Consider the following 13,699-nt stretch of genomic DNA (forward strand, 5'->3'; position numbering starts at 1 on the left):
GATAAAATACTTGCAATTTACGGAATGATTTACTAATATGTCTACATGCATTGTGATCCTGCACACTCTCTTCATTGTCTAGCGTCTACCATCAATGTAGTGTGCAATACTACATCCAAATATTACAGATATTCTGGTGACTGCTTACAGTTTAACCGTTGGAACCATGCCAAAAGTCACAGAACTCCGCCCATAGGGGTGAAAATAAGAGAAGTTGTCATGATGTCAAAAATTTGAAGTTGACGTCCATCATCTTAGTTGCCCCAAAACATTACCTTTAGTTGTTTAATCAAACATTCCAGCTTGCAGTGTTTATGGATGTACATCTTGTTCTGATCATAGTCTAAAATCACTTTTTGGAAAGTGTTTTATCATATGTATGAAATACTGATTTCCCAGAAGAAAGCAAATAAATATTGAAGGAATAAAGTGATGACTGCCTGCAGTGATATGCTTCACTGGCTCAAATATTAGGAAGTCGAAGATTCTTCTGATAATCCATAAAGGTTGCTTTCTTACTCACACATTTTCTGGACTTCAAATGTTCAGAACATTTAATCTCATAAAATTTATCTGCCTTCTTTTTATGTAGTTCATTTTATGTCATTAGATGTTGTTTCTGCTTATTAAAAGTTTGCATCTGAGTTACATATTTATCATTGTTAATCCATAAATTAAGTTTAGAACAGTCTGCTATAAATTTGCCACACACTGACCAAGTTTCAGTTCTGAGGTAGCCAAAACTTACATTGTATCACAGGAAGCCATTTAATTGAATTACTTCATTAATCTATTCCATTCTGTAAATGGAACATTCTAAAAACATCTCAATTGTTCGCACTTCCAATAGTCACTTGTGACATGACTCATGGCCAGCAATTTTTTTGAAGAGTCAGAAATACACCACAACACTTTCCATTTCCTTGTACTTGTAATCTGCACAGGACTGGAATACTCATCTTCATTTTCCGACATTTCTGATGCCTTCATTTCACTTAGAATATAACTTCATGTACAATCGAAGTAACAGTAACACTTGAGTGTTTCAGCTCCAGTTAAGAGAAAACTTATTTTCCAACCTAATGTTGATGCAGAGTGTGTACAATTTTACGAGGCTGTTCAAAAAGTTTTGGAACTTTGTCTACAAATTTTTTTCTATGCTTACCTTTTACACTACTGGCCATTAAAATTGCTACACCATGAAGATGACATGCTACAGACACAAAATTTAACCGACAGGAAGAAGATGCTGTGATATGCAAATGATAACTTTTCAGAGCATTCACACAAGGTTGACGCCAGTGGCGACACCTACAACGTTCAGACATGAGGAAAGTTTCCAGCCGATTTCTCATACACAGACAGCAGTGGACCGGTGTTACCTTGTGAAACGTTGTTGTGATGCCTCATGTAAGGAGGAGAAATGCGTACCATCACGTTTACGACTTTGATAAAGGTCGGATTGTAGCCTATTGTGATTGCGGTTTATCGTATAGCGACATTGCTGTTCGCGTTGGTCGAGATCCAATGACTGTTAGCAGAATATGGAATCATGGGTTCAGGAGGGTAATGCGGAACGCCGTGCTGGATCCCAACGAGCTCGGATCACTAGCAGTCGAGATGACAGGCATCTTATCTGCATGGCTGTAACGGATCGTGCAGCCATGTCTCGATCCGAGTCAACAGATGGGGACATTTGCAAGACGACAACCATCTGCACGAACAGTTCAACGACGTTTGCAGCAGCATGGACTATCAGCTCAGAGACCGTGTCTGCGGTTACCCTTGATGCTGAATCACAGACAAGAGCGCCTGCGATGGTGTACTCAACGACGAACCTGGGTGCACGAATGGCAAAATGTCATTTTTTCGGATGAATCCAGGTTCTGTTTACAGCATTATGATGGTCACACCCATGTTTGGCCTCATCGCAGTGAACGCACATTGGAAGCGTGTATTCGTCATCGTCATACTGGCGTACCATCCGGCGTGATGGTATGGGGTGCCATTGTTTACACGTCTCAGTCACCTCCTGTTCGCATTGACGGCACTTTGTACAGTGGACGTTACATTTCAGATGTGTTACGACCCGTGGCTGTACTCTTTATTCGATCCCTGCGAAACCCTACATTTCAGCAGGATAAGGCATGACCGCAAGTTGCAGTTCCTGTACGGGCCTTTCTGGATACAGAAAATGTTCGACTGCTGCCCTGGGCAGCACATTCTCCAGATCTCTCACCAATTGAAAACGTCTGGTCACTGTGGCCAAGTAACTGGCTCGTCACAATAAGCCAGTCACTACTCTTGCTGAACTGTGGTATCATGTTGAAGCTGCATGGGCAGCTGTACCTGTACACGCCATCCAAGCTCTGTTTGACTCAATGCCCAGGCGTATCAAGGCCGTTATTACGGCCAGAGGTGGTTGTTCTGGGTACTGATTTCTCAGGATCTATCCACCCAAATTGCGCGAAAATGGTATCACATGTCAGTCCTAGTATAATATATTTGTCCAATGAATACCCGTTTATCATCTGCATTTCTTCTTGGTGTAGCAATTTTAATGGCCAGTAGAGTACTTATGGTGCATGGTCACCTTCGAAATACTCTGTTCGACAATTGATACACCATTCCCAATGTCCTTTTGACATCCGGAAACAGTCTTGATACACGTATTGCTGGATTGTGCGAAGTGCCGTATGCGAAATTTCTCTTACCTCGTCTACTGTTGCAAATCTTCGCCCTTTCAACGGGGTTTCCAACTTGGGAAAAAAAAAAAGTCTGCAGAGGCCTGGTCTGGAGGATGGGGCAGCACAGTGATTTCATTTTTTGTGCAATACTCACGCACCAGCAGGGATGAATGTGCCCTTATTGTGATGCAAGAGCGTTTTATTATTTCGCTACATTTCAGGCCATTTCCTTCTGACATTTTCTTGCAGACGTCACAACACGTCCTGATAGTACCATCAGTTAACAGTTTGTCCCTGTGGCATGCAGTCATGATGAACTAATCCTCCAAAGTCAGAGAAAACTATCAGCATGTCTTTGACACGTGACCTGACCTGACGAGCTTTTTTTTGGTCTTGGAGAACCTTTTCCGACCCAATGTGAAGACTGAACCTTGGTCTCAACATTATAACCATAGACCCAGTTAGGATTCTCTTAAGGGACATCTCGTTCTCAATTGTGTGATCCAAAAGCTCATCACAGACTGTGACGTGAAGGTCTTTCTTGTCTTGACTCATGAGCTGCGGAATGAACCTGGTGGAAAGACGATGCATTCCAGGATACCGTGTCAACATTTCATGACATGATCCAACTGAAGTGTCACATTCTTCTGCAATCTCTCAGTCAGTCAGTCTTCGATTGGCCCGCACAATTTCGTTAACGTTCCTGACATGAGCATCATCGGTAGACGTCATTAGAGATAAGAATGGCAACCTGACAAATGACAAGGAAATAATTATAGACAGATGAAAAGAGTACTTCTCAGAACTCTTGACTCTTCATATCCAGATGAGATGCTATGTGCAGACACCATGGAGGAAAGGAAAGATGAAGAAGATTTGGAAGTGAATGGAGAAGATGTGAAGACTGCAATCAGAAAACTCAGAAACAACAAGGCCCCAGGGAAGGAAAGAATAACAGGAGAATTAATCAAAGGGGGAGTGAAGAGCCTGCACTTAGAAATATATAAACTGATCCAGCTTACATGGAAGAATGAGACATTGCCAGAAGACTGGAAATTGGCCATAATATGCCCAATATACAAGAAAAGATGCAAAATGAAATGTGGTAACTACAGAGGTATCAGTTTGCTGAATGTAACCTACAGGGTACTGTCTATCATTATCCTCAGAAAATTCAACCATTCCTAGAGGATAACATACATGAGTATCAACTCCAGGAATTTCATCCAAACTGATCAACAATAAATCACATTTTCACCCTAAGACAATTGTTTGGAAAACACTGAGAATGTGATAAACATTTGTATAGTCTGTTCGTCAATTTTCTATTTGCATTACAGCAGCATCACCAGGAATAGCATATATAATGCACTGTGTCACTTCAGAATCCCTGAGAAGCTAATGAGAATGGTGCAAACTTGTATGGATGGATCAAGAGTAGTTGTACGTTTCTGAGGGGTTGAGACACATCTCAGACAAGGGGATGCTCTCTCATGTGTTCTGTTCAGTCATCTTACAGAAAGTAATAAGGGAATGTAGGCAGAAGAAATGGGCTGGAGTACTGATGGGTGGTAATTTCAGCTATCTCACATATGCAGATCATATAGTACTGCTAAGTGAATCAATCTATGAATTGAAAGAAACGTACCAAAAAATGGGCAATTACACACAGAACATTGGACTAAAGGCGAATTAAGAAGGAGTTCATGCGATTAGGAAGAAGACGAGCAACAAGAATTTTTGTATGGATGGCGTGAGGTTCAAGAGAGTTAACCAGTTCAAATACTTGCGATCTTGGTTTACCAGTAATAACACTGCAGAAACGGACATCAAGGAAAGAATGGCAGTGGGAATGAAATGCACGTTTCCCTCAGGAAGACGCTCCGCTCAAATCTATATCAGCAAATACTAAGATGAGAATCTATAACACACTGATATGCCCAGCAGCCATGCATGGTTCAGAAACCCGGACCATGACAAAATGCGAAAAGGAAAAATTATTAGTATTTGAAAGGAAAGCAATGTGGAAAATATGAGAACCAATCTTAGACAAACGAAAATAGAGGAGGAGGAGGAATGAGGAAATTTACCACTTGATGCAACTACCAACAATACTACAGAAGCTCAAGAGCAAAATAATCCAGTCGCCAGGCCATGTAGCCTGTATACCAGAACAAAGACAGGCGAAAAAAGCATTTGAAGGGGAACCAAACACCAGACATCCCACAGGACGACCAAGGCAGCACTGGATGGAAGAACTCTCGAAGGTCTGGCAGCCCTGGAGATTGAAAACACCTGGAGGAATGCAGCACAAAACGGAAAGGAATGGTGGCTGCATGTGGAAGCAGAGCCTGTGACTGCTGGATTTTTTTTCTTTACTGAATTTTTATTGCCCCTCCCCGGAGTTGGGTGGGGGGTGGAGGGTGGGCTGGCAGTGGTGTCACATGCCACTCTGCAGCCTACAGAAGTTAAAAACGTAATGAGGAGATAATAAAACAATAAAAACAGGTGATAAAATTATGACTGGTTAAAACTGTGACATGGCGAAAAGTTGCGAAGTGAAAATAAAAAAATAAAGGGTTGATGATGCTGAGTAAAACACATAGTAATTAGACAGGTACAATTAAAAAACACGGCGACAGTCTGGTTTCTGTTCACAAGAGTTAAAAAAAAACACACCTAGCGACAGTACGGTGTCTGTTCGCAACACTGGAACAGGACGCACAACACTGAACACACACTTAAAACTGCACCATAGAGGAGAAAGGGGGGGGGGGGGGAGGACCCGGACTGATGAGGAGGGAAAAAAAAGGAGGAGAGGAAAAGAAAAAAGGGGGTAGCCGAAGGAGGGAGAGGACACAGAAAAAAAGGGGAACAGGGTGGACGCGAGAAAGAGTGGGGAAGCGAGTGGAGAGGAAAGAAAAAGGACTTAAGGGAGAGAAAGGAGTCAAAGAGAGGGTAGGTGGGGAAAAAAGAAACAGGATGGAAGGGGGGGAGGGAACCCAGGAAAAGGACAAAGTGAGGGAGGGGAGGTGAGGATCAGCGTTGATAGGAGGGATAAATGGATGGAGAGAGGGCATCGTCCAGGAGGGGGAGTTGACACAAGCCACCTTGGGAAAGCAGATGAAGGGTGTAGAGGTGGAGGGTAGTGGGGACACAATGGTGAAAGGGCGGCAGTGGGTGGGGGTTGGAGAGGAGAGGAGAGGAGCAACCAGGGAATGGGGGGGATCAAGTCAGCAGGAGGTGTAGAGGACTCAGATATGTTCGGGGAAAAGGAGCAGATGGGGGAAAGGAATCAGGTCATAGAGGATCCGCATGGGGGATGGGAGGTGTATATGGAAGGCAAGGTGGAGTGCATGGTGCTCGAGGATTTGGAGGGATTTATAGAATTTGGGGAGGGGGGGATATCCAGGTGGGACTGGCATAACAGAGGATGGGACAGATTAAGGATTTGTAGGTGTGGAGGATGGTAGAGGGGTTCAACCCCCATGTCCAGCCAAAGAGGAGTTTAAGGAGGCAGAGGTGGTTGTGGGTTTTGGATTGGATAGAGCAGAGATGAGGGATCCAGGTGAGGTGACAGTCAATGGTGAGACCAAGGTAGGTGAGGGAGGGGGAGAGGCGGACAGGATGGGTGCAGATGGTAAGGGAAAAATCAAGGAGCCAGGAGGAGCGAGTGGTACAACCTATGATGATCGCCTGGGTCTTGGAAGGATAGATTTTGAGGAGCCACTGGTTACACCATGTGGCAAAAAGGTCAAAGTGACTCTGGAGAAGTCGTTGGGACTGTTGAAGCGTAGGAGCAAGGGCAAGGAAGGTGGTGTCATCAGCATACTGCAGGAGGTGGACCGGTGGGGGGAGGGGGGGGGGGAATTGAGGCATATTGGTAGTGTACAGGAGATAGAGGAGAGGGGAGAGCACAGAGCCCTGGGGCACATCCACAGAGAGATAGAAAGTGCAGGAATGGGCATTACAGATGGTAATGTAGGAGGAGAAGGAGGCAATCAGATGGACATAGTTGATAGGAAGGGCCTAGGTCTAGAGTTTAAACAGGAGACAGGGATGCCATATGCGGCTGTAGGCCTTTGGCCTTTTTGAAGTCTAGGGAGACAAAAATGGCGGAGCGACGGGAGTTAAGCTGGAGGGAGAGGAGATGAGTGAGGTGTAGGACTTGGTCATCGGCAGAGAAGGAAGGCCGAAAGACACATCGGGTGTTGGGGAGGAGGTGGTGTCAATGGAGATGGTGATGGATGTGCCAGGTAAGGATGGATTCCAAGAGGAAGGTAGCAGTATGAGAGATGTCATCGAGATGTTCGACCTGGATGCATATGGAGTACCGGTAGGCATACCAGTTAGCACAGGGGTAATCATGGACAAGTTAAGGAGGAATGTCAGGGCGAGGAATGGGGTGGGGATGGCGACCATCAGAAATCGTGAGGAGGATGGGAGCATGGTCACTGCCAATTAGGGCAAGGACTTCCGTGGTGATGCGCCCAAGGACGTTGGGAGAGGCTAGGATCACATCAGGAGTGGTGTTGGATTCGGGTCAGGTGTGATGTGGGAGGGGAACCAGGTCTCTCTGGAGGGTGGTGATAAACCGATGCCACTGCTGGAGTTCGGCAGGAACACGGCTGTGGATATTGAGGTCTGCGGCAATCACATAGGTGGAGAAGGTACGGTCAATGTGGGCCAGGAAATCATACAGGATGGGCGTATGAGAGCGGACGTAGATGGTGGAACATGTGATGGTAAGGGTGGGGAAGAAGAGGCTGAAGGTGAGATGCTCGGCAGGATTGTTGAGGAGAGGTTGGAGCCAAACAGGGAGGTGCTTCAGGTAGCCAATAGCAACCCCCCACCCCATGCACCAGGTGGTACAGGTTATGGGTGCGGTGGAGGGTGTAAGGGGTTGTGGAGATGGAGATATGGGGTTGGAGGAAGGTTTCATTTAGGATGAAGGCATCTACGCAGTGTCGATAGTGGGTGTGGAAGAAAGGAGTTTTTTGGGGGGGGGGGGGGGCAGGGAGCGGATGTTATGGTAAAGGTCTGTAGTGTTGTGCCATGCTATGGGAGATTTAGTGGAGGGTGGTGAGGGGGGCGAAATGGGCCTGGTTGTGGGAGTAGGGGGCATAGGTGATTAGGTGGAAAACAGAATCTTTTCACTTGGAGTCGAGGGGATCAAACCCTCAAGAATCAACTGCTGTATATGTGTGTATACACGTACATGTACATGAAAACTTTAGCACAGATTCTCGATTTTACACAAAACAAATCTTACCACACTATAGTACTTCCAGTCCTCTACAAGATTTCATTTTGAACTAACTTTTAAATTTTGATGGACCTTGATTGTTATTTCCATGTACCATTCATATATATATAATATTTACTGTTATGCACATTTATGTTCATGATTTATCTGACTAGTACACTGTACCAGGTTTAATCTCCTATACGGTGGATAAATGAATAAATACAAGCAGTAGTTGCATGTACTTGTATTAGTTTATCACAAAGATTCGTGTAGGTTTATGTACCTTGAAAACCTCTAAACAAAATTTAAAAGTGAAACAAGCAACTTATTCATGAAAAACTGACACAGAGCAGTCCTGTCAATCATTATTCTCAGAAATGAATCAAATAGGCTACTGTTGAGAAGATCTAATAATTTAGCACGAAAAACCAAGTGTGAAACTAAATGGTATTAATTAAATATTTGTTAAAGCACATGTGAAACGCCCATTTAAGAAGCATGTATACATTATAGATGTTAGGCTATCATTACTAAGAAAAAGAGTCACATGCTTGTTGAAGCCAAATAACCACTTTACTGTGTCTAGGCCACTGAGACCATTCCTTTATTCACAGTGTGATCTTTGTTGTTTTTGTGGTCGTCAGTCCAGAGACTGATTTGCTGCAGCTCTCAATGCTACTCTATCCGGCTGCAAACTTCTTCACTCCCAGTACCTACTGCAACCTACATCCTTCTGAATCTGTTTATTCATCTCTTGGTCTCCCTCTACGATTTTTACCCTCCGCGCTGCCCTCCAATACTAAATTGGTGATCCCTTGATGCCTCAGAATATGTCCTACCAACTGATCCCTTCTTCTAGTCAAGTTGTGCCACAAATTTCTCTTCTCCCCAATTCAATACCTCCTCATTAGTTATGTGATCTACCTATCTAATCTTCAGCATTCTTAGGTAGCACCACATTTCGAAAGCCTCTATTCTCTTTTCATATAAACTATTTATCGTCCACGTTTCACTTCCGTACATGGCTATACTCCATACAAATACTTTCAGAAAAGACTTCCTGACACTTAAATCTATACTCAATGTTAACAAATTTCTCTTCTTCAGAAACGCTTTCCTTGCCATTGCTAGTCTACATTTTATATCCTCTCTATTTCAACCATCATCTGTTATTTTGCTCCCCAAATAGCAAAACTCATTTACTACTTTAAGCGTTTCATTTCCTAAGCTAATTCCCTCAGCATCACCCGATTTAATTTGACTACATTCCATTATCCTCATTTTGCTTTTGTTGATGCTCATCTTATAGCCTCCTTTCAATACACTGTCTATTCCATTTAGCTGCTCTTCCAGGTGCTTTGCTGCCTCTGACAGAATTACAATGTCATCAGCGAACCTCAAAGTTTTTATTTCTTCTCCATGGATTTTAATCCCTACTCCAAATTTTTCTTTCATTTACTGCTTGCTCAATATACAGATTGAATAACATTGGGGATAGGCTACAACCCTGTATCACTCCCTTCCCAACGACTGCTTCCCTTTCATGCAGCCGTGGCTTATTAAACTGATATTTCGATAATTTTCACATCTGTCAACACCTGCTTTCTTTGGAATTGGAATTATTATATTCTTCCTGAAGTCTGATGATATTTTGCCTGTATCATACATCTTGCTCACCAGATGGTACAGATTTGTCAGGGCTGGCTCTCCCAAGGCTATCAGTAGTTCTAATGGAATGTTGTCTACTCCCAGGGCCTTGTTTCAACTTAGGTCTTTCAGTGCTCTGTCAAACTCTTCGCACAATATCATATCACCCATTTCATCTTCATCTACATCCTCTTCCATTTCCATAATATTGTCCTCAAGAACATCACCCTTAGAACTGGGTTTTCATCTGAGCTCTTGATATTCATGCAAGTGGTTCTCTTTTCTCCAAAGATCTCTTTAATTTTCCTGTAGGCAGTATCTATCTTACCCCTAGCGATATACGCCTCTACATCTTTACATTTGTACTCTAGACATCCCTGCTTAGCCATTTTGCACTTCCTGTCGAACTCATTTTTGAGACGTTTGTATTCCTTTTTGCCTGCTTCATTTACTGCGTTTTGGTATCTCTCCTGTTACTCAAGGATTTCTATTAGCCCTAATCTTTTTATCTACTCTATCCTCTGCTGCCTTCACTATTTCATCTCTCAAAGCTACCCATTCTTTTTCTACTGTATTTCTTTCCACCATTCTTGTCAATTGTTCCCTAATGCTCTCCCGGAAACTCTCTACAACTTCTGGTTCTGTCAGTTTATCCAGGTCCCATCTCCTTAAATTCACACCTTTTTGCAGTTTCTTCAGTTTTAATCTACAGTTCATAACTAATAGATTGTGGTCAGAGTCCACATCTGCCCCTGGAAATTACTTACAATTTAAAACCCAGTTCCTAACTCTGTCTTACCATTATATAATATATCTGAAACCTTTCAGTATCTCCAGGCTTCTTCCATGTAGACAACCTTCTTTTATGATTCTTGAACCAAGTGTTAGCTATGATTAAGTTATGCTCAGTGCAAAATTCTACCAGGCAGCATTCCTTAATCCCATTCCATATTCACCTACTACGTTTCCTTCTCTCCCTTTTCCTACACTCGAATTCCAGTCACCCGTGACTAGTAAACTTTTGTCTCCCTTCACTATCCGAATAATTTCTTTTATCTCATCATACATTTCTTCAATTTCTTCATCTGCAGAGCTAGTTGGCATATAAACTTGTACTACTGTAGTAGGCGTGAGCTTCGAGTCTATCTTGGCCACAATAGAGATCACTATGCTGTTTGTAGTAGCTTACCCGCATTCCTATTTCTTTATTCTTTATTAAACCTACTCCTGCATTACCTGTATTTGATTTTGTATTTATAACCCTGTATTCGCCTGACCAAAAGTCTTGTTCCTCTTGCCACCGATCTTCGCTAATTCCCACTATATCTAACTTTACCCTATCCATTTCCCTTTTTAAATTTTCTAACCTACCTGCCCGGTTAAGGGATCTGACATTCCACGGTCCGACCCATAGAATGCCAGATTTCTTTCTCCTGTTAACAGCATCCGCCTGAGTAGTCCCCACCCGGAGATCCGAATGGGGGACTGTTTTATCTCTGGAATAATTTACACAAGAGGATGCCATCATCATTTAACCATACAGTAAAGCTGCATGCCCTCAAGAAAAATTATGGCTGTAGTTTCCCCTTGCTTTCAGCCGTTCACAGTACCAGCACAGCAAGGCTGTTTTGGTTGGTGTTACAAGGCCAGATCAGTCAATCATCCAGACTGTTGTCCCTGCAGCTACTGAAAAGGCTGCTGCCCCTCTTCAGGAACCACACGTTTCTCTGGCCTCTCAACAAGTACCCCTCCGTTGTGGTTGCACCTATGGCACGGCTATCTGTATCGCTGAGGCACGCAAGCCTCCCCACCAACGGCACGGTCCATTGTTCTTGGGGGGGGGGGGGTCCTTTAGCACTAATGAATGTAGGAGCCACTGGTTTAAATGGTGATTAATACCATCAGAACTGTCAACTGATGTCTATTGTTGAATTGCAAATTGCTGGAACATGACTTCAAAAATGAATTTGGCGTTTTTGCTGTTACTGGCCACACACTGATTGACACTTCAACTCAGTTCTGAATGTGGTTATACCTCCAAGCAGTTCTCTTCCTTCGACGTTTCAAAAATCTTTGACTTTGTTGACATGTCCACGAGTCATTATAGCAGGTTTTGCTTAATTATTTCCTCATTGCACACATTTGTAGACTGCCAAGGAGAATGTATGTAGGTTTTTTTGCAAGCGTGAACACTGAACATGCTGTCCATACGATTTGAAAGTGGGAAATGTGATGGATAAGAATCAGTATCACTAAGCAAAAAGGCATTGTTTCCTCAGTTGTAGCTTCATCAGCTTTAGACGCAAATACATTAAAAGATGATTTAAATGAATTACAAAAGCACCATTTCCATATCACATACTTCTCTTGTTGGTTATTTGAAATATATAAACAAGGAGGGAGTCACATTTATTAAGCCAAATGCGTCACATTACTAGATCAAATACGCATTAAATCGTTTGAAAAAGAGTCCCTGACGTTATATCATTAGCGTAAGTACTGTAATATTTGCTATGTGAATCAAGTGTCATGAGCACACAATAGAAATTATAAACAAAAAGCAATCGTAAACAACAGTCTGTTGTGTGTTGCAGCATCAAACATGGCGACGCCAGTTGCCAAACAACTTTAGCCACTGTGGTTGGCAGGGCCACTGCGCTAACTGTTGTCAGCACTGTGAGAGTGTCTTCGAGTGTGTTCTTTGCTTTCGTGAGATGGAAGTAGGTAAGGAAGAAGATTTCGTTATACTCGGAAATTTTTTATTTGAATTATGTAGGAAATTGTGATTAATTGACTGTAGTGTGTATTCCTGATCATTCACGTGCATCAAACCAATTAAATGCTGTGTTTCAGTTCACTTAATTGTGATAATTTTTTGTAATTTCATAAGTATGTTACACACGTGTACCAACTTGTTGCCCAAACAATACTGATTACGACTGGATCGTAATTTGCAGCTTTTATGAGATACATTAGTTTCACAGTTTACATTTCGTGTGTACAAATTCCGCGAAAAATGGTATGTCCAGGAATTTTTGAGGTCTTACGATTAACTACGAACAATGAAATACGGCAGATTTTACTGTGTCACTGAAGTTTTTCTTCTCAAAGCGACGTAAACTGCTGAAAGTTACCTTGCGAACGTTGTGTACTTAATATGTGTCAGAGTACTTCGTTGACACTTGTTCCTTCGCAAATATGGGTTTTCTGAAATTGCAGTTTCCTTTGCCTAATGCTAGGACAGGTTTATTAAAGGGTCATTCCATGTCAAATCAACAAATGAAACCATCTTTTTCAACCTTACCGTCTTGGATTTAAATGAAATTAAGTATGCCTATAGTACTCATAAATATTACCACAAATTAATTTTTTCACATTTTTCTGATAAAAAGTTACCGAGTTGACTCGTGGAACAATGTTGTTTTCTTTATAACTCGTGTTCTAATTAAGCTAGAACAATTACATTTACTTCATTGGAAAGCTCTTTTAAAGAGCTTTTATATGATACCAAACAAACAACATTGTTGAATTTATCGAATTTTGAAAAACTGTATTTTTAAAATTCTAAAAAAAAAAGTATGTCAAGATACACTTCACATATACATATTCTGAAAGTTTCAACTTTTGATGAGCATGGGATCACTGTCCAAAGCAATTTTATGTTTACCACAATTCTCCAAAATCACAGTCAGATAGGTGAATTTCTATTATTTTGCTACACATGAAAATATTACAGTGTTAGATTTTGTTATGTGGTCCACAAATTGTACTTTTGAAACGAATAACTGCTTATTAAACTTTAGTGCTAACCGTTTATTAATAGCTGTAAAACTGCGGGGAAGAAGAGGAAGCTATCTCTCATTTTAAAGATTATATATAAAATGATTCTTTGGTGTTACTATCTGCAATCTATTCAGTATTTTATCTCTGGTTAACATTGTCAGCAATTTTCACCTTGTTTTTGAAAGTGACCCACACAATCTTTTGTTGTGAGGCAACTGTAGTGAAATTATGTGATTAACTTTGAAATGTGCTTTGAATCTAGCGTAAAGCTACTTTTGTACAAACCTCACAAGAGTCTGTAAGTTTGTATGCCTACAACCAGTTAATGTTTGCA

General features: G+C 42.0%; 1 protein-coding gene across 2 annotated transcripts in view; it reads left to right on the plus strand.

Moving 5' to 3' along the window:
- LOC126214853 (F-box/LRR-repeat protein 2-like) overlaps positions 1-13,699 on the plus strand; it is a 121,662-nt gene that overhangs the window by 15,521 nt on the left and 92,442 nt on the right. Inside the window, exon 2 of one of the 2 annotated variants that reach the window (XM_049941487.1) lies at positions 12,177-12,306. In XM_049941487.1, coding sequence (XP_049797444.1) covers positions 12,297-12,306 — 10 coding nt within the window. In that variant the 5' untranslated portion in view covers positions 12,177-12,296. Of the gene's footprint in view, positions 1-12,176; positions 12,307-12,528; positions 12,602-13,699 lie in introns of those variants that run through there. The other variant, XM_049941488.1, reaches the window with a different exon arrangement.

This window comes from Schistocerca nitens, chromosome 12 (assembly GCF_023898315.1).
Source record: "Schistocerca nitens isolate TAMUIC-IGC-003100 chromosome 12, iqSchNite1.1, whole genome shotgun sequence".
Lineage (NCBI taxonomy): Eukaryota > Metazoa > Arthropoda > Insecta > Orthoptera > Acrididae > Schistocerca > Schistocerca nitens.